We start from the raw sequence: 20,678 nt of genomic DNA, 5'->3' as shown, positions 1-20,678 counted from the left end.
GCCAGGCGCAACCAACCGAAGTTGACCTTCGACCAGACAAAGAAGCAACAGGACAGCACCGCGGAGACACAGACTCCATCTCCGCCCACGACGTCAGAGGTTGGTGGGATTGCAAATGACGCCATGTTATGTTATGGTGATGATTTATATAGCGCACGGCTACTCGGGCAGAGTGTCCCAGCGCTGTACAGATCTGTAGAGGGAGTCAGAACACATCATAGCACACTAAAGGCCAAAAAGCCAGGTCTTAAGGCCTTTCCTGAAAGACAGGAGATTGTCTGTTCTTCTCAGAGAAAGGGGGAGCTGGTTCCAGAGCTGCGGAGCGCGAGCCCTGTAAGAGCGGCCTCCGATACGTGCACGCTTTACTGCTGGGACAACAGCCAGGGCTTGTGTGGCCGAGCGTAGAGATCTAGAAGGATGATAGAACTGGACATGTTTCCTAAGATAGACTGCACCAGTACCATGCAGAGATTTGAATGTCATGGTCAGAGTCTTGAAGATGATACGCTTCCTCACCGGAAGCCAGTGGAGTGAATCAAGAAGGGTCGAGGTATGGGTTCTGCGGCTCAGGCCAAAAATGGCCCTCGCGGCAGAATTCTGTACAGTCTGTAGTCGAGCCAAGAGGTACTCTGGGAGTCCTAAATAGAGTACATTGGCGTAATCGAGCCTGGATCCAATCATTGCTTGCACAGTAATTCTCCTATGATAGTGCGACAATAGAGGAAGGAATTTCCTAAGAGTGCGTAGTAGACCAAAACATTGGCCGACTAAAGTAAGGATCTGGGGTTTATAGGTAAGACCATTGTCAATTTTGACACCCAGATTTTTGGCGACCGCAGTAGGTGACGAAGGAGGATGCATATCTGCCGGCCACCAGGATTTCCATTGAGTATCAGGAGAACAGCCAAAAAATATAATTTCAGACTTGTCTGAATTACATTTGAGCTGGTTCTGCTGAAACCAGGAAAAGACCGCCTCCAGGCAGCTTTTGATGGAATCACCTGCAAAATCGAAGTACTTATCGCAAGTGAAAAGCAGCTGCGTATCGTCAGCATAAGACACAATACGAGCGCCATAAGGCTCCACTAGTTCAGCCAAAGGGGAAAGATAAACATTAAATAAGGTAGGGCTTAAAACTGATCCCTGTGGCACTCCCACATCCAGTGATGGAACAGTTGCTGAAAAAGGTGGTGACCAGATCATTTGTTGGCGCTCGGAGAGGAAGGAGTTGAGCCAATTGAACACCGTCCCTCTAATTCCGATCTCCTGGAGTCTTGAAAGGAGCCGGTTGTGAGGGATGGTGTCAAAGGCCGCTGAGAGATCGAGTAATACCAGCATTGCCTTCCCACTGCGATCTGTCACTTCCTTTATAGACTCGGTTACCTCCAACAGTGCAGTTTCTGTACTAAGCTTGGAGCGAAATCCTGACTGTGTCTGGTGCAGAATGTCATGAGCTTCTAAGAAATTAGACAAGATGGAGTGCACATGTTTTTCTGCAAGTTTGGCAAGAGCAGGAAGCAAAGATATCGGCCTGTAATTGGAGTGCTCTAAGGGATCTAAATTGGATTTTTTTATGAGAGGGATGACATGATCCTTTTTCCAGGCCTTCGGAACCTCGCCAGAGGTGAAGGAGGCATTAAGAAGAGGGTTAATCAGAGGATTCAGAGCATGAGCCATTTTGGAGAGGATTTTAGCAGGGCATGGATCAGAAGGGGAACCGGATTTCAGTTTTTGTAACAGATCAAGCGAGGCCTGAAAGGACAGGGGTGGAAACTCTGAAAGAGTATAAATATCTTGAGAGATATTCATTGCAGATGGTAGGGTATCTAGGTCTATGGTAGGGGCGATGGGCGGGAAGGACGCCTGGATGTTAAGAATTTTGTTGAAGGCAAAGCTGGCCAGCTGATTGACCCAAGATTCTGAGGGAGAAAATTTAGGGCTTGAAGAAGGGGGAGAAGTGAATTCCCTGACGATTTTAAAAATGTCCTTGCTGATGTTACAGGCTGAGTCAATTCTTTTGGCAAAGAAAGACTTCTTCGCCGTTATGATGGCTTTATGATAGGTCTTAGTAAGATTTTTGAACCTCATTTTCAGGGGGGCTTCGTAGTTTTTTCGCCACATTCGCTCAGCTTTGTTGTAGCTTTACCTAATCTCGTGAAGTTCGACGGCAAACCAAGGGGCTGAAGTACGTTGGACTGTTTTAGGTCTGACAGGAATGGGCGCTAATTCGTCAAAGCGTTGCACGAGCCAGGACTGAAAGCTAGAAAGATCCTGTTCAAGATTGCCGGTCAGTTGACAGGGATGGGATGCCAGGGACTGCTCCAGCATATCGGTGGTAACACGGTGGAAAGGATGAAAAACAATAGATTGAGGGCCATTCTCAGTACTAGAGGGTTTAGAAAGACCCAGGATATCAAAGTTCAGCAAGCAATGGTCTTACCAGACCACTGGAAGTGGTGGATAAGATTGAATAGGCATAGAAGAGAAGACTTGATCTAACAAATGACCTTTATTATGGGTTGCTGCAGAAAAATAAGAAAGGAGATCAAACGTGCTGGTAACATCACTTAATTTAACAGAGTCAGCCGACTCAGGTTCATCCATATGGATGTTAAAATCTCCAAGAAGTAAGAGATGCTTATATTTCATTGCAAGTGGGGACAAGGCCTGATGGAGTTTGTCACAAAGAGGGCCAGGATGGCCAGGTGGTCGATAGACCAATAAGCCGACACAAGAGTGATGCGGGGAAAAGGATAAGCAGAAACCAAGTGATTCAGCCCCAGGGATGGTGTCAATTTCAAGAGCTAAGCAGGTATAACGCTTATACAATCCATGTTTCAAACTATACAGACTTCCCTGACGAATATAGATGGCAAGATTAATTTCCTAACTTACAGGGTGGATAGAATGTCAGAGCGCCTAGATAAACACACAGAGCGTATAGACATGGAGGAGCGAAGGATTTCAGAGGCTGAGGACTCTCAGGCGCTAAATTGAAGGTAAACAAGCAAAGATTGAGAAGCAGTTGGCGGTAGTGGCATTGAAAGCAGAGAATTTGGAAGCCAGGTCCAGAAGATGCAATATCCGCCTAATGGGTGTATCGGAAACTACAAACACGGGCCTGATGGAACACTACGTAGAGAAATTGCTGGTCTCCATGCTAAGCCGAGACACTTTTTCAGAAGTGTTTATTGTCGAACGAGCACACAGGTCGCTGGCTCTGAAGCCTCCTACCGGGTCCAGGCCGAGGCCAATCATAGCCAAGCTACTAAACTACAGGGACCATGATGCAGCACTACGGAAGGCCAGAGAACTTGGAAAGCTTACCCATGAAGGGATGGATATTTCTCTATACTCAGACTTCACCTCAGCGGTACGGGAAGCCCGGAAGAAATTCATGGATGCAAAGCAGAAGTTGTATGAGCTTAACATTCCCTATGCAATGCTATATCCGGCAAGACTCAAAATTACTGTGGAGGGCAAAACTCGGATCTTCAATGACACAGCGGAGGTGCAGAAATTCCTGAAGCAAAAAGGGAAACAGGGTGTGCGGAGAAGATCGCCACTAAGCGAACAGGGAGAACAGCCAACACTGTTTGATTTGGAATAGCTATGATTCACGGTTACAGAGAGACCGCTGGAAGGCTGAGGACACGGGAGAGATCCTGAGACTTAGTAGACGCTGGACACTGGAAATATAAACATATGTGTGCAACAGAAGTCGACTCCAGATAAGTGGACAATAGTTAAACATTTCATGGGGACTGATTGTACCTGCTGTTCTGATAAGGCCGATTGTAGGCATGTACTGTGGTTAAATTGTTATTACCCAACAGCCTTATATATGGGGCGAGGCATTGATGTATGTGGGTGTGATGAGGTTATACAGTGAAGGGCTCAGACTAATAAGGTAAATAGGTAATGGGTGGGCAGCTCCGACCCCACGCGTGCACCGCATAGTTTATTGAGTTATGTTTTTTCTATGTTCTTTTTGCTTTAATAAGTGGGGGGTAAGAGGGCTAGTGTTTTCAGGGATGTCTCCGCTGGGTTGGGGAAGGTGGAGTGGGGGGGGGGGTGGTACTGGGGGAACAGAAAATTCTGACCGGTAGCTTGATGGTTGTAATACATGAGATTGACATGCTCCGACAGCACGACCGTAAAGGGTTACAGCAAGGCCACACAGGGGCGGTCCATGCTTCCACTACACGATATGGGTGAGGCTTTCACAGATTGTAGGCCGCTGTCATTTCTTTCATGGAATGTAAGGGGGCTACATAACCCACAGAAAATACGTAAAGTGGTGACATATTTAGACAGACACAAAATCGATGTGGTCTGCCTACAGGAAACACATCTCACTGATAGCCGGGAGCAACATATAGGAAATAGGTGGGCCTCCTTTCGATTATCATCCTCTTATTCGTCATATGCCAGGGGAGTCCTAATCTGGGTAAAACGCTCTGTACCATTCACACGCATTAAATCTGTAGGGGACGACCAAGGACGCTATGTAATACTTGAAGGGAATTACGGGGGCACCGTCCTACCCATAGTGAATGTCTATGGACCGAATACGGACGACCCTTCATTCTATGCCCAAATCTGGTCGACACTGAGGGAAATGCAGCCTGGCACCGTGGTTTGGGTGAGGGACTTAAATACATGCCTGGACCCTGCGATAGATAGATCATCTGGCATAGACAGATATGGCAAGCGTTCGGCCAAGGTCCTTCGAGACGGGGTGTCCGACTGGAACTTGGTAGACATATGGAGGCAGAGGAACCCAGATAAACAAGAGGGTACATGTTTTTCAGCTACACGCCTCACATGGTCCAGACTGGACTACTGGTTAGTCACGCAGGATGTTTGCACATGGGCCGTTGAAGTGTCACACATACCTAAGACATTGTCGGATCACGCAATGGTCATACTTAAATTAAATATTCCAACACATACTCCACAACAATTCACATTGCGATTGAGACCCACAGCACTACAAGACCGGGTATTCAGAGAAGACCTGCGTCAGGTGATTGTGAGCTTTTTTTTAACATAACACCGGCTCAGTTCAGAGTACACAAACCCTATGGGAAGCCTTTAAGGTTACCGTACGCGGACACTGCATTGGTGCACATGCGGGAATACTGCGTGATATACAGCGCCAATTGGAGAACAAGCCTGTCTTTAGAACGTAGTTATGAGATGCGCCCTTCAGAGTCATTGTTGGCGGATATACGGAAGCAAATTGACATATACACTGACTTTGCTGCTGATGAACTAAAATATCTCTCACGCAAATGTGTAGCGAGAAATTATGGCGAGGGTGGCAGACCCGGCAGGGCACTATCATACAAAATTAGACCTGTACACACCATGACAAATATTACTGAAATAATAAACGCTCTGAATATCCCGGTTTATAACACACCAGCTATACTCAATTGTTTCACTGAATTCTACACTCAGTTGTATACGGCCAGAGTAACCCCTCCTGCTTCAGATATATGGGAGTATCTAAACGATATAGGCCTTGCATGGCTGTCTGATACTCACAGAAAATACTTCTGTCTGCCAATCTCTAAGGAGGAAATCATAGATGCTTTCAACTCTCTTCCCAATAATAAGGCCCCGGGGCTCGATGGCCTTCCGGGAGACCTTTATAAGGAATATCGTGACTTACTGGTGCCGCACTTTGCAGAAATGCTCAAAGAAGCATATGAGGAAGCCACGCTTCCGACCGCTCTTACAGAAGCATTACTGATAGCACTCCCAAAACCGGGCAAACATCCCCAGAAGTGTGACTCTTATAGGCCCTTATCTTTGATCAATATAGATGCGAAGATCCTGGCAAAAATAATCGCGAACAGAATACAACCGCTCCTCTGTAACCTGGTTTTGCCTGATCAAGCAGGCTTTATGCCGACGCGGTCAACAGCCCAAAATTTGCGCACCATTCTTTCTTTATATCATCAGCTAGATCTGGAGAAGCCAGCGGCTGCCACTCTACTGGACGTCGGTAAGGCGTTTGACTCCGTGGAATGGGATTTCATGTTTGTGACTCTGCGTAAAATGGGGTTCCCAGAACCTTTCTTAAAGTGTCTTTCCCTATTATACACGGCACCTAAGGCTCGGGTCCGAATAAATGGTTTAACATCTAAACCCATATCAATTGCAAGAGGAATGAGACAAGGGTGCCCGCTGTCACCCATGCTCTTTGCCCTGATACTGGAGCCTTTGGCCTGCAAAATTAAGCAAAAACACTCCACCACGGCTCTACAATTTAATTTACGACCAATCGGCATTTCGCTATATGCGGACAACATGGTCCTCTATACAACGCATCCAGACAAAAACCTGAATCCCCTAATTAGAAAGTACGTTCAATACTAGCAATACGCGGGTCTCTGCATAAATTGGGATAAATCAGTAGTAATTCCACTCACTACAGGTAAAGTGGAGCCAGAGTTAGACTACCCCCTCAAATAGTGTGTGTACCAAGTCAAATACCTGGGGATATGGATACACAGAGACCCAGAGATAGTCATCAGGGAGAATTATGGCAAGTGATGACTCGATTGGAGGACCAAGTTGATAGGTGGATTAAAATGCCACTTTCAATGGCGGATAGGATAGCTCTTCAGAAAACGATCGTCCTCCCCAGATTTCTGTATTTGTTCTGGAATGTCCAAATTTGGCTGACAGACGCCTTCTGTGACAGACTACGCTCTGTACTCCAGAAACTAACATGTGCCGGTAAATAAGCCAGAGTAAGCTGGAAGGTCCTTACCCAACCATATCATTTGGGAGGCTTTGAAGCGCCTGATTTTCAATTATATTAAATTTGTGAACAAGCCCAACACGCACATTACTGGACGAGACCACACGCCTACGTACCACATGTTGCGGTGGAAAGCGATAGTGGCTCCCCAATGCCGCTGATGGCACTATTGGCCAACCCCATACGATATACGCCACACGACACGATACAACCAGCTAAGAACACCTCAAGAGCGTGGCACGCACTGGCGTGCAGGGCAAATAAACTGCCGATATACGCACGGGCCATACCAACAGCCAAACACCCCCAAATTACGGTGACTCAAGAACCAAACCTGCAGAAACTTCTGGAAGACATGGGCTTCCAGACTATGGGCCAAGCGTTTCCACATAATACATTTCTTAATTGGTCGGACCCCGCCTTATGTGTGTACAAGACCCCAATGAAAAACTTTGCATATCTGCGCTTCCGTATGGCTCTAAGGGCGCTGTATGCCACGTTTCCTGCTGAACCTGAACAATTGCTGACACTGCAGGTACTTTTAACTGCCCCTACACGAAAAAATCTAGTGACACGACTATATACCGCAGCTTAAAGTGAGCAGGCTGAAGTGCCACGACGGCAAAGGGTAGATGGGAACGGACACTGGGCGTACCAATTGATGAGCAGGATTGGCATTTAAGCTGTACGCAACTCTCACTTCTCACTTCCAACTGCAACCTGCGCATTATACACTTTAAATTCCTACATCAAATCTATTACACGCCAGTAAAATTACACAAACTAGGGCTTAGAGACTCCGACTCCTGCTATCGTTGTAATGCGGCAGGTGCAGATTTCCCACACGTGGCTTGGTCCTGCCCTGGCTTACAGCCATACTGGCAAGCAGTCACTGATGCGTTAAGCACCATGCTCTCGGAACACATCCCAAACTACCCTCTGACTTGCCTGCTAGGAATCAAAAAGCTTAAACACGCTAGGCGCAGGAAATTCTTGGCTTTGTTGTTACTCCTCGCGAAACGACGAGTAGCGATAGGATGGGGCAGCAAGAGATCACCTAGATTTAAAGAATGGATAACAGACATGACCTATTGCAAGACGACACTAGAGACTTATGCTGAAGACATACCGATAGCGTTCCGGCCCAGGGACTTTTGGGAACCACTATTGCAATACCAGCAAGATACTGCAAACTAAATGTACTGTACAAATGCGGGCTGTTTGAAATGAGAGTGGCAGGGGTTGTAGTACGGATACATGTTACGTGACCAGAGGAGATGTGATATCGAACGGGAAGTAGAGTTGAGGGGGTGTTTAGCACTAAATAGATTACGCTATTGTTGTTCTATGTAATACATGATGTGAGCTATGTTTGATTGTAGATCACCCACGATGTAATTAATAAGTGTCAACTGTAATTACTAAAAAAAAACTTGCTGTGTTCTGATATCTGCTGTACAATTCTGCCGGTCAGAGGAAAAAATAAAATACAAAAAAAAAAGTGTTTGCCTGGCTTGAAGAATATTTTGATTCTGGTAGAGGCATCATGGATGGTGGTTTTGTAAATAGTGGCATTGGCTGAGATCATGTTGAGGAGACTACATACAGGCCACGTGAAGTCATTTGGGTTGTGTGAAGATGTCAGGGGCTTTGGTCCAGCGGTGCCAGTGGAACGTATGACAGGGTCACTGCTTTTGCATGAGAGGATGAGGGACCTCTCACAGATCTTTACAGTGGCTTTGTGGTATATAAATAAATAATACCGGATCTAGGTTTGACTGGACATAGCAATAACAGATAGCTCAAAAAATAAGAGTCAAGATTCGAGGTAGTAGGAGTTTGCAGGTTTAATACAGCATAAAGGACAGGAACAGGACAACCTGCACAGGAATAGGATGGCAGCGCTGCCGGGGGCAGGATCAAGGAAAAGGATAACTTTTAATAACAATGCACAAGCATATATACTAAAATAGTTGCATTACAATACATATGATAGGCGGAGCAGTGGGTGTGGTCAATAGCAGTCGTGAAAGATAAGGGTGAAAGTGGGTGTAACAGGAGGCGTATACATAGACATGTGATGTAAACGTAACAGAATATGTCATAAATGGGGCGGAAACATGGAGGGGGCTACCTAAGGAGCCGGGACCTCTAACCTAATGGTGCGCGCAAACTGACAATGACGTGTTACTAGGAGAAGCTGGGGGCTATGACTTCTGTGCTAGGAGCAGAGACTGAAGTCTGGAGAGTCAGGGCGACATGTACCTAAACCCTATCTAGTATCTAATGTTTAGAGAACATGTTGATATAAACTAAGAGTCAGGAGGGGAGAGGCTAACAGTCTCTAAGACTGGAGCATGCATTATTCTACATGTAGTGTGTGTTGAAGAATATAAAATGACCATTAATACAGTATTTCTCCTACATGGAGACGTAAAGGGTAGACAATGACGGAAACTATTGATGCGATTCAGTAGTTTAGGAATGCAGAGAAGGAGGGCTGGACTGATAACTAGAATCATAACATACTCTTGGCAGACTAGCAGGCAGAGCCAGGCCGAGCCGGGCACTGTGAGGCAGGAAGTAAGTGAAGGGTCGAGGATACAGGTGGGGGCTGTATCGCTCCTCAGCGAGGGCTCAGGAGACAGGAGCTGAATCTGGTGTCCAGGCCCTTTTGAGGCCTAGAAACGGGGACTTTTCAATGAAATAACGTGCACACTGGGAAACGTGGCAACGTAACTTTACATAGGCCTAATACTCGTAGCTTTCACGAGAACTGGAAACTGGCATACTAGAGATGGACACAACTGTAATTGCGTCTTTAATCGAACATGGGGAATACATATGCATATTAATCATGCACACATAACATAAGATGGGGAACACGTAGGGACACAGAACATGGCAAAATTTACTTTTCCACATTCCCTCCTTGTCACTACGTTTCCATCAGGAAACATCAATATTCATGATACCATCTATCATTTCATACAGTATCATTTGCTCGTCTCGAATTTTCTTGGAACTGGATTTAGAACGGGACTTGGGACTAGGAATACAAGAGGTAGCACAAATGCCACAAATCGCAGGGCCACATTGTATACATAGGCAGCAACTGAATATGATCGCTACTGCAATACCTAGAAAAGACAATACTTTCCATCCCCAGGCGGAAATTATATTCCAGAACCAACCGGACCATGTCCAGGTGCCTGGATCTTGGTGTAACATATGGGCAATTTTATGGAGTCTGGTTATAGCTGAATAAACAGACGGCGCGTTATTAGGAATGAAAATGCAGCAACTAGATCCGATGACTCTACATGCCCCGCCCCTATCGGCCAGTATGACGTCAAGGACGAGACGATTCTGGAGCACGACAATTCTCATAAAGGATTGCTCTTCGGTTAAGTTACTTAGAGCAGAAGTAGTCTCAATCACTACTGCCTCGAGTGTTCTGGTTAATCTACGTATCAGTTTACTATTCACAACAGTACCTAAATAGGGGAAGACACCTTTATTGATATCTATGTATTGTTCTAGAGCAGTTTCAGTATAATCGACAATCGGGAGGTCTCTTTTGTGTCTAGTATGTACTAGGTGGGAATTCCTATGATAGTCAGGTGGGGCTAGGAAAACTGGTGGCAGTAGGAAGGCAATGTAACAGGTTCCCTCCCAATCGAGGGGCAGACGAACATATGCGGTCTGACCACAAACAAAATAAGAATGACGTGAAGCTTTGAAAATAGATTTCCCACTGTCACTATACTTGACAATAGTAGTACAATCACTATGTCCTACAGGTACGGAACCATTCTTTCGGACACATAATTCACCTTTTACTGGTAGTACTGACATAGCAGGTAAGTCTGGAGTAGTATCAGACTGAACATTCAGGACCATGAAATTCGAAGAATAATTACCTAAATTATAAACTTCATTTTCTAGATCTAACCCTGTTCTGTGGGGAAGACCTTGCTTGTCTGGGAAACATGTACTGTTAAGAAAAGACATATCTGTTGAGGATGACGTTAACGTGGACCATGCTCCACACGAACCATTATGTGAAAATGGATAAGGAAAGAGTGGCAGAACTCCCTTCGGTGTCTGGAATGGGGGGAGTCGACCACACACCCAACAATTAGTGGCATTGCTGGTCTGGTGTGAGTAATGTAACATGCGGATAAAGGAATTATTACGCATAGCAAGACGATATGAGAGTTCATGAGGAGGTAGATCACTAAACGTGTGCTCTACTGTAGCCATAGAAGACTTATTTACATGAGAAACTGAAAAACACAAATAAAATGCATAACTTGTGCAGGTAAACATAAGGCTGAAAAACAATATAAAACTTAGAAAAACGATACATCGGATTGAGTTTTGACTAACTCTCTCACTATGGGGGTCTATTTTATACATGTCAGAAACCGGTCTAACCGTTTCACCTAGGGGAGGACTTAGACAATCAAACTGGCTGACTTATTTTACTAGACCTTAATTTCTTCTTATACTCCTGTTGCGGAGTTTTCTCTAACAGGGAGGGTTTAGTATCATTGTCTTTTGCGGGACAGTCCTTAAGAATAGTACTTTGGCAATCCTTAAAATCCTCGGAAATGTTCTTTAAAACAGTCTTTAATCCATAAAACTTTTTCACATGTGACAGGTGGACCCAGCCCTTCCTGCCTTCCAGCTTGACGGCAGTACGGGTGGCCAGGAGGACCTGCTTGGGCTCCTTCCAGCGGGGCTCCAGCGGACTTGAACGATCAAAGTTCCTCACAAGGACCAGATTTCCGGGAACGATTTCATGCGGTGCCACCTCGGTATTGTCTGGAAATGCGGCGGCAACCTGTGAACGACAAGAGTGTAGGGCAGACATCAAGGAAGCTAGGTAATCTGTCAGCATATTACTTGAAACATCTGTAATACTTCGAGGTCTAGGTGTACCCCACATATTAGGGGGGCGGCCGAATACGACCTCATACGGGGACAGACCTGATCTGGAATGTGCGACCATGCGCATATAAAACAAAGCGACTGGCAGAGCTACTAACCAGTCCACACCTTTCTCTTTACATATTTTAGCAATACGGATTTTCAGGGTCTGATTATGTCTCTCTACGAGACCGGCTGCTTCAGGATGGCGTACACAATGGAACTTCCACTGGTACCCTAATAAAAGGGAAACATGTTTCATAAGCTCAGATGAGAATGGCTGGCCGTTATCAGAATATACGACCCTAGGGAGTCCGTAACGGGGGAAGAATTCACGAACCAACTGCTTGGCAGTGGTCGCGGCTGTGTAATCTGGGACTGGATATGCCTCTGTCCATCTGGACAAAGCGCATACAACTACAAGGACATACTTGAAACCTCGACATCGCTCCATCTGAATATAATCCATCTGGAGGACTTCAAAAGGGTGGTCAGGGGGCTGGAATCCACCTTGTTCCACCGGGACACTTTTACCTGGATTAAACTGGCAACATATCATACAGGTACGGACTTTCTGCTTGGCTGCAGCTCGTAAATGCTTGTTGAACCAAATGTTCTGGATACTGTCTAACATAGCTTTTTCTCCTAAATGTGCTGGACTATGTGCGGTATTGATAATGACTTGAACCATAGAGTCGGGGAGAAACCATGTGACTTTTCCCTTCGTTACCCATCCCTGATCTGTCTGGACCCCTCCTTGTTTTGAAATAACTGACGGTAACAGTGTAGCAGGATTTAGAACGTTGCAGCGTCTGATTTCTATGTGTGGCTGGAACAGTGTCAATTCATAACCTGTTAAACGTGCAATTGTCAAGTGTTGAGTCTGTGTACGGTTTAAAAGAACTTCCACGGAGTGTGGAACTTGTACTGTCAAGGAATGTCCTAATACTATGGAATCACTTTGTCTGATAGCTAGAGCTGTGGCTGCAACTGACTTGAGGCACGCAGGCAGAGCCTGGGCTACAGGATCTAGTGTGCTCGAAAAATAAGCACAGGGCTTGTATTGTCCTGCTTGATCTTGTGTGAGAACAGATAATGCTGTACCTTCGCGTTCAGTGACGAAAAGTGTAAAAGGCTTACTGTAGTTCGGTGTAGCTAGAACAGGAGCTTGGCATAAAGCTTTCTTTAACTCATTGAAACTAAGTGTATGTTCAGATGTCCAAGGGAGGACAGTCGATAGGGCTGCCTCCTGTGTCGTTAACTGTATCAGTGGTTTAGCTAGAAATGCATACTGAGGAATCCATTGTCTGCAATAAGAAGTAAGGCCGATAAAAGCACGTACCTCCTTCTGTGTCTTGGGCTGAGGAAGACTCGTTATTAACTGGATACGGTCTGGTGTCAACTGCCTACCCCACTTGGACAGCAAGTGGCCTAAGTAGATCACTTGCTGGACACAGAATTGAAGCTTCGAAGGGGACACCTTGTGCCCCATCTCGGCGAGAAAATACAAGACTGTAAGTGATGCTCGCTCGCAAGCACGTTCAGAACGGGCTGTGATCAGTAGATCATCGACATACTGGAGCAGGGCAGTGTCTGTTGGCATGTGAATGTTGTCTAGTTGTCGCTTAAGTGCTTGACTGTAAATACTAGGACTTTCTGTGAAACCTTGAGGAGCTCGTGTGAACATATAGCTCCTTCCATTTAAACAAAATCCGAAAAGAAACTGACTATCTGGATGAATGGGGACACTGAAAAACGCGTTCTTGAGGTCTATGACTGTAAAAAATGTTGCTTCGGAATCAATAGCTGTCAATAGGGAAGAGATGTCTGGGACAACTGGGTACTGGGGAATAATACATTTATTGAGTTCTCGAAGGTCAATCACTAATCGATATACTGGCGGTGCATTTGGATCAGTACGTTTCATGACTGGAATGATCGGAGAATTACATACATTGGAGTCAGTTTCTACAACTACTCCTTGAGCGATGAGCTCGTCAATAATTTTGGATAAGGCTGCTACAGCCTCAGGTGGCAATCTGTACTGTCTGATTCGTGGTAACACTACACCTGGTTTGAGAGTCACACGATGGGGTGTGATTTGCATATAACCTACATCAGTTGGACCTTGCGCCCATAGATGCTGCGGAACATTAGACAATCTCGGATCAAAATCTCGTAATACATAGTGAACCTTGAAGTCACGTAGAAACAGGCGTATTCCCTCTGGGGAGCAGCAAATAACTGCACCTAATTCTTTCAGTGTCTTAATGCCTAACAAATTTTCTGGACATGACTTCGTAAGTAACAGATCAGTAGTGCGGGACAATGGACCTACTTCTAGAGTAACTGGCTTAGATATCTCGTTTACAATAGGCTTTCCTGAAAATCCAAGGGAAACATTTCTAGAGCCTGAGAGCGGAGCTCCTGGAACTTCGGCATGACTGATGGTCGTCCTACTTGCCCCTGTATCAATCAGAAACTTTCTGTCTTTCCCTAGTACCTGACTATGAACATAGGGACCTTCTTGATCTACAGGAATCTCGATGAGAGGCAAGCCTACCTCCCTCTCTAGGCTGTTTCATGAATATGGCTGATACTCTGGATACTCAGACTGTGCATACTGGTACATCTGCTGTGTAACATGCTGTGTTGCAGCAATAGGCTGCGGTGCTGGAACTGTCTGTTGTGCATTCTGTGGCTGAGAAGTCTGTGAAACTTGTTCTTGTCTAGGCGGACGTGGTCTTTCTTTAGTTTTACCAGTAGCTATATTGTGTTTCAGAACTGCACACTTGTTTATGAAATGACCTGGCTGTTTACAATAATTGCAGGTCCCTTTAACGGGAGCTGCAGGATGACTGGCTTGAGTCGGACCCCTCTTCTGACTGTCTTGAGGAACAGATTGTGCAACTAGTACTTTCATTTTCGTGTCTTTCATACGTTTTCTTTCGTGTTCTTGCTCTTCTCTGATTCTATTCTGGTGGTACTGGAGCATCTGTAACATCTGGGACGGGGTACTAGCTTGCCATGTACTTTCGACTTTCAAAACTCGATTCTTAACTTGTGGACTTGAATTCTCGACTAATTTAGTAACAAAAAGATGAGGGTATGACTCGCTACTTGTCTTGAGGCCACTGTTTATAATAAAACATTTTTCAAATCTAGAATAAAAATCACTAGTGTCTTCATCTTGTTTCTGTTTACAGGCTGAGATTGCATCCCAGTCTTCCTTTTTAGTGGCTAATAATCTGGGCAAAACTTGTATTAACAGTTCTGGTAATTCTTTACATTTCTCTCCAAGACCGGTACCTGGTACTCGTATCTTATCTTCAGCTTCTAGAACTGCCCAATCGATCTTTTTCTCTCCCACCTCCCATTCTTTTTCCTTGAGTTTTTCATATATGCCTGCGGGCAACAGGACTTTTAACATTTTAATTATATCTGGATACGTGTATTCTCCCATACGGAGCATGTCTTTTAATTCTCGGTGGAACCCTGCTGGATCTTTGTCGTGACAGGGAATTAATTTCTTCATCTCTAAGAGTTCCATCTTTGTAATCGGAGTGTAAACAAACACTCTTTGCATTTCACCATCTGTTGTCCTGACTGGGTGTACTTCTCGTAACGGGTTCTGTCTATCTATGTAAAACGGTTTACTTTCTGGAGGTGAGACATGAACAAAATGCGGGTTCAGAAACGTTCTATATTTGTGACGCTGTTCTAGAATGACACTAATTAAATCGGTACCTAAACCTTTCCATCTATACTGGAGTAACTCGTTCAGGACATCGTGTAACGGACCTGGATCAGAATGTTGACCCTCATACAATGTGATGAGGTGCTGGATCATATACATACCCACCAGTCGTTGCTCGGCTGGGGGCAGTTTCAGAAACATTTGTGCCACTATTTCATCTGGAAAAGTGGTAGAATCAGTAATCCATCGGACTGCTGATCGGGCTAGTTCTTGTTCATGCATAGTACTCAACTTACTATAACCGATTCGTGATTTCAGAATTTGATCGGTAGCTTGAAATACTTGTTCTAGAGAACCTTGTTCTGGTGCTGGGTGATGAAAAACTGACTTGTGTTCTAGGCGTAAATGGCGGTCTGGAAATCTAGATTTTCCTACATACGCTATTCTGGCGGGATTCTCGTCCTCTACCTCTTCAGTAGAAGAGTCATTCTCTTTCTCGCTTACTTGTGCTGCTTTACGTTGTTCGTGTAACTTTATTATTTCCTTACGAATTCTCTTGTACATACTCTCTATACTACTGATGGTTCTGTGCTTACCCTCGGCTATATTATCACTCCACCTTGTCAGGATTCTCATTTCGGCCGGATCTTTGGTCGGATAATCTTGTTCCCTTATTAAACAATTAATCAGAAACTTTAATAGCATGAGCTGGATTTCAGCTTTCCTTTGAGACATGGCTTCACCAATACTTTCTGGATCATCCCCTGTACGGATGAAACGATATATTCTGTCTAGATCTTCTTTCATGTCTGGTAGGGTGTCCAAATACCCGGTCACCCGTCTTACACGGATGGAATATATAACTGTACTATCATCACCTGCAACTGGATCATAGCGGCATTCAGTAAGGGCTCGTCGGATATCTGCAACGGACTTATATTTGGGCGTACGCTGTGACGCACATTCATGTAACTCGACTAACGTTAAACGTTGGTTTGGTGGCGGGGTACCAGGAGGACCTCCTCCTGCGGCCCCTATACTGGAATCGTCGACTGATACTCTTCGTGCTGGCAGAGTGGGAAATTGTAATGTAGGCTGGACCGGGGGTACCGTAGCAGGTACTCCGGTGTCTGGAGGAGCAGGATTTACATTATTTACAGGGACTGGCGGAACAGGATTTGCATATTCTGGAACCGTGTCGTCCAAGTAGGACGAGATGAAAATATCAGCTGCGGTCGGTTTGTGACGTAGCTTGGTCGGAACTAATGGTGGCGGAAAATTACTGGATGCCTCCGGGGTTGCTTTTGGCAAGCCCTCGGCAAGAAGAGGATACATACCCTTAATGAGGGCATTCCTCTGTCTGTCTGACTGTTCGGCTTTGACTCGTTCACCTATCTCGATTAATTCCCTTTCTTGGGCTCGTTCTAAGGATTCTCTACTTAATTCTGACTTTCTGATTTCTTTTTCGGTTCTTTTATGAGATTCTTTGCGCCATAACTCGATGGCATCTTTCTGTGACTGTCTGGCTTTCTTTTTCCATAATGCTTCTTCTACTCGCATGATGCACTCGGCATCCCATGTACCCGATACGGGCCATCTATACTTTTCTTCTAACTGTTTGGTGTACTCCACCCATAAATCTAGATATAATATGGCACTTATGCCATGCTTCTGATACATAAAATGACCTGGACTGTCCCTAGGCGGGACAGGAACTGCTTCTTCTAACAGACCTTTTCTAGTTTTTAACTGACGTAGTCTGGAAAATAACGGCATGACTGAACTGTAATCTAGACACAATACAATACACAATGAACACGATAAGTACACCACTTTCATACCACGACATTAAAATACATGAAGAACACTTAAAATAACAGTTCGAACAGAATACTACCTGGAATACGGAAAACAGAATACATGAATTTGCTCGAGAACAGAACTGACTAGAACAGAAACTAGATGCACTGCTGAAACAGTACGAAACTTACCGGTCTCATAAAGAGACACGTCAGGACCCGCATCCACCGGAGTGGACACTTCGTTTCGGGATCTGTGTACCACCAAACCCCACGGACCAGAGACAATTAGATTGACCCTGTCTAGATACTACCCCAGCAACGGTACTCACCGGGCAGCAAGAACGGAAGGCCTCAGACTGGACTGGACTGCTTTGACGCCGGACGGACGAACTTCGGACTTCTGTTACGGGTGGGCCTCCGGATACCTCGGACCTTGGACTCTCGGCTTGGGCTCTGGTCGGGACTCGCCGCGTTCCTCCACCGCCTCGTCTGGATGCTGGACCGCAACCTCCGTCTCCTCCGTGGGCCTGAGGGATACTTGAAGCAGAAATATCTGCACGTGCACGGTATGGTTCCGTCACGGCTGCAGAGGATCAGGGGGCATGCGTGGCTTCACCGGCGCGTGGGGAAAGGGCAAGTCCCTGTTCGGGCGCCATTATGTGGTATATAAATAAATAATACCGGATCTAGGTTTGACTGGACATAGCAATAACAGATAGCTCAAAAAATAAGAGTCAAGATTCGAGGTAGTAGGAGTTTGCAGGTTTAATACAGCATAAAGGACAGGAACAGGACAACCTGCACAGGAATAGGATGGCAGCGCTGCCGGGGGCAGGATCAAGGAAAAGGATAACTTTTAATAACAATGCACAAGCATATATACTAAAATAGTTGCATTACAATACATATGATAGGCGGAGCAGTGGGTGTGGTCAATAGCAGTCGCGAAAGATAAGGGTGAAAGTGGGTGTAACAGGAGGCGTATACATAGACATGTGATGTAAACGTAACAGAATATGTCATAAATGGGGCGGAAACATGGAGGGGGCTACCTAAGGAGCCGGGACCTCTAACCTAATGGTGCGCGCAAACTGACAATGACGTGTTACTAGGAGAAGCTGGGGGCTATGACTTCTGTGCTAGGAGCAGAGACTGAAGTCTGGAGAGTCAGGGCGACATGTACCTAAACCCTATCTAGTATCTAATGTTTAGAGAACATGTTGATATAAACTAAGAGTCAGGAGGGGAGAGGCTAACAGACTCTAAGACTGGAGCATGCATTATTCTACATGTAGTGTGTGTTGAAGAATATAAAATGACCATTAATACAGTTTTTCTCCTACATGGAGACGTAAAGGGTAGACAATGATGGAAACTATTGATGCGATTCAGTAGTTTAGGAATGCAGAGAAGGAGGGCTGGACTGATAACTAGAATCATAACATACTCTTGGCAGACTAGCAGGCAGAGCCAGGCCGAGCCGGGCACTGTGAGGCAGGAAGTAAGTGAAGGGTCGAGGATACAGGTGGGGGCTGTATCGCTCCTCAGCGAGGGCTCAGGAGACAGGAGCTGAATCTGGTGTCCAGGCCCTTTTGAGGCCTAGAAACGGGGACTTTTCAATGAAATAACGTGCACACTGGGAAACGTGGCAACGTAACTTTACATAGGCCTAATACTCGTAGCTTTCACGAGAACTGGAAACTGGCATACTAGAGATGGACACAACTGTAATTGCGTCTTTAATCGAACATGGGGAATACATATGCATATTAATCATGCACACATAACATAAGATGGGGAACACGTAGGGACACAGAACATGGCAAAATTTACTTTTCCACAGCGTACCTGAAGAGTCACTTTTTAGTTTGGGCCGCGGTCCCAAGACAGGGTTGTAGTTAGTGTATAGAACAGTGAGTACTCACACTATCTCTCATAACTTCTTTGTAGGATTGTTACGCTGTGGTGTGCGGGGGACCTAAGGAAACAACTCAGCTGCTGGAGAACAAGTTTGATTACATTTTCTTCACAGGTGAGTTCAGATCTCCCTTTTAGCATCTCTCGCTCCCCCAAAATGTATGGTTTCCTCCATATTGGTTAAGTGGGATTTTTATAGTAAACAGCACATTAATGACATCATCAGTGAACTTCTACTAAGGGCAGGTATCATTGTTGTCATTATCTAACATTCGGTTTTAATATTTTTTTTTAGTTTATGTATATTAACGTTTCATACAAGGTGATGGCAGTATGCATTGCAAAGTAGCAGCATTATTTCTGTACCATCAATTAATTTATCGAAGACCACCAATTTTTTGTATTCTTTTTTCAAACAATAATATAAAAACAGACCTCAAGTAATACACCCTAGCCCAGTCCCTCCAGAAGCCTATAGTTCTAAATAATGTCACATCAAACCAAACTAGAATGTCCTGTAAAATTAAACTAAAAGTGGCAAGTAGTTTCTTCAACAAAACTAAAATAGGCGCCATCAATCATAACAAAGAGAATCATATAAAGTATTGGAAAAGCAAGCAATAAACATAAATTATAAGCGACCTGCCGTGACCACCCATGTTGAGAAATCTTGCCAAGAGGTGGTCTAGCTTAACGTTGGTGAGTTACGCACAAGAAAAACTCCACCACGTAGCATTTGGCAGAGTTTTTGCTGAACTCCACGAGGCAGATTTACAAGCCCCTTGCGATACTTTTACGCCACTGCTGCGTCACTTTTATGATGCAGTGGAGGCGTAAACTATGCGCCACGTTGCGCCTTATTTACAGCGTGACGTATCTAGGGAAATGTGTCACGTTGTAAACCCCTGCGCCACATGAAACCTGCATCCGGCACAGGGTGGGCGTTCCGTCTCCGGAACGCCACGTAAAAGTGATGCAGTGACTCAGTCACTTTCATGGCCATGTTGCGTCAAAACCCTGCGCCTGCTTGAAGCAGGCGTAAGGAGTGACGCACCATGTTGTGGATAGGCCAGGTTGGAACAGTGCTGGAGTTGCGTCGCGCCCGCGACACAACTCCAGCACTGTGCCAACCTTACGCCAGCAGTTACGACTCGCATCTGTTTATCCATGCGCCATGATGCGCCGTATTGTAAAGGCAGCGCATCTGTGGTGGCGCAAGGGTAAACTTGCGTCACGCATCTTTCCTGGCGCATCTCTGTTGATTTGCCGGGATGCGCCGGGAAACGTAAATCTGCCCCCACATTCCAAGCTGAGCGCAGAGTGGATAATACTCTGCGGGTGAGGCGGAGGCTACCTCCTACCTGTAATCCCAGATCTGTATTGCAACATCTTTCCTCAGCCAAGGTCCCTCCTCTCTGTGTATTAGATGCTTTCAGACTGAAACCAAAGCCCCAATATGAGAAAGGATAACATTTAAATCCCTCTGTCTGGCACATAAACTTCTACAGGACAAAGGCCCTCCCATCCTTAATAATCTAGTCATGCCTTA

At 45.4% G+C, this 20,678-nt stretch overlaps 1 protein-coding gene across 1 annotated transcript in view; it reads left to right on the top strand.

Moving 5' to 3' along the window:
• The window catches only part of LOC144770799 (aldehyde dehydrogenase family 3 member B1-like), a 223,638-nt gene that overhangs the window by 141,506 nt on the left and 61,454 nt on the right, over positions 1 to 20,678 (top strand). The window contains exon 7 of the mRNA XM_078655597.1: positions 19,163 to 19,244. Within this exon, the coding sequence (XP_078511723.1) occupies positions 19,163 to 19,244 (82 nt within the window). The remainder of the gene's footprint in view (positions 1 to 19,162; positions 19,245 to 20,678) is intronic.

The sequence above is a fragment of the Lissotriton helveticus genome, chromosome 1_1, assembly GCF_964261635.1.
Source record: "Lissotriton helveticus chromosome 1_1, aLisHel1.1, whole genome shotgun sequence".
Classification (NCBI taxonomy): Eukaryota; Metazoa; Chordata; class Amphibia; order Caudata; family Salamandridae; genus Lissotriton; species Lissotriton helveticus.
This window is presented reverse-complemented; position numbering and strand designations above follow the sequence as displayed.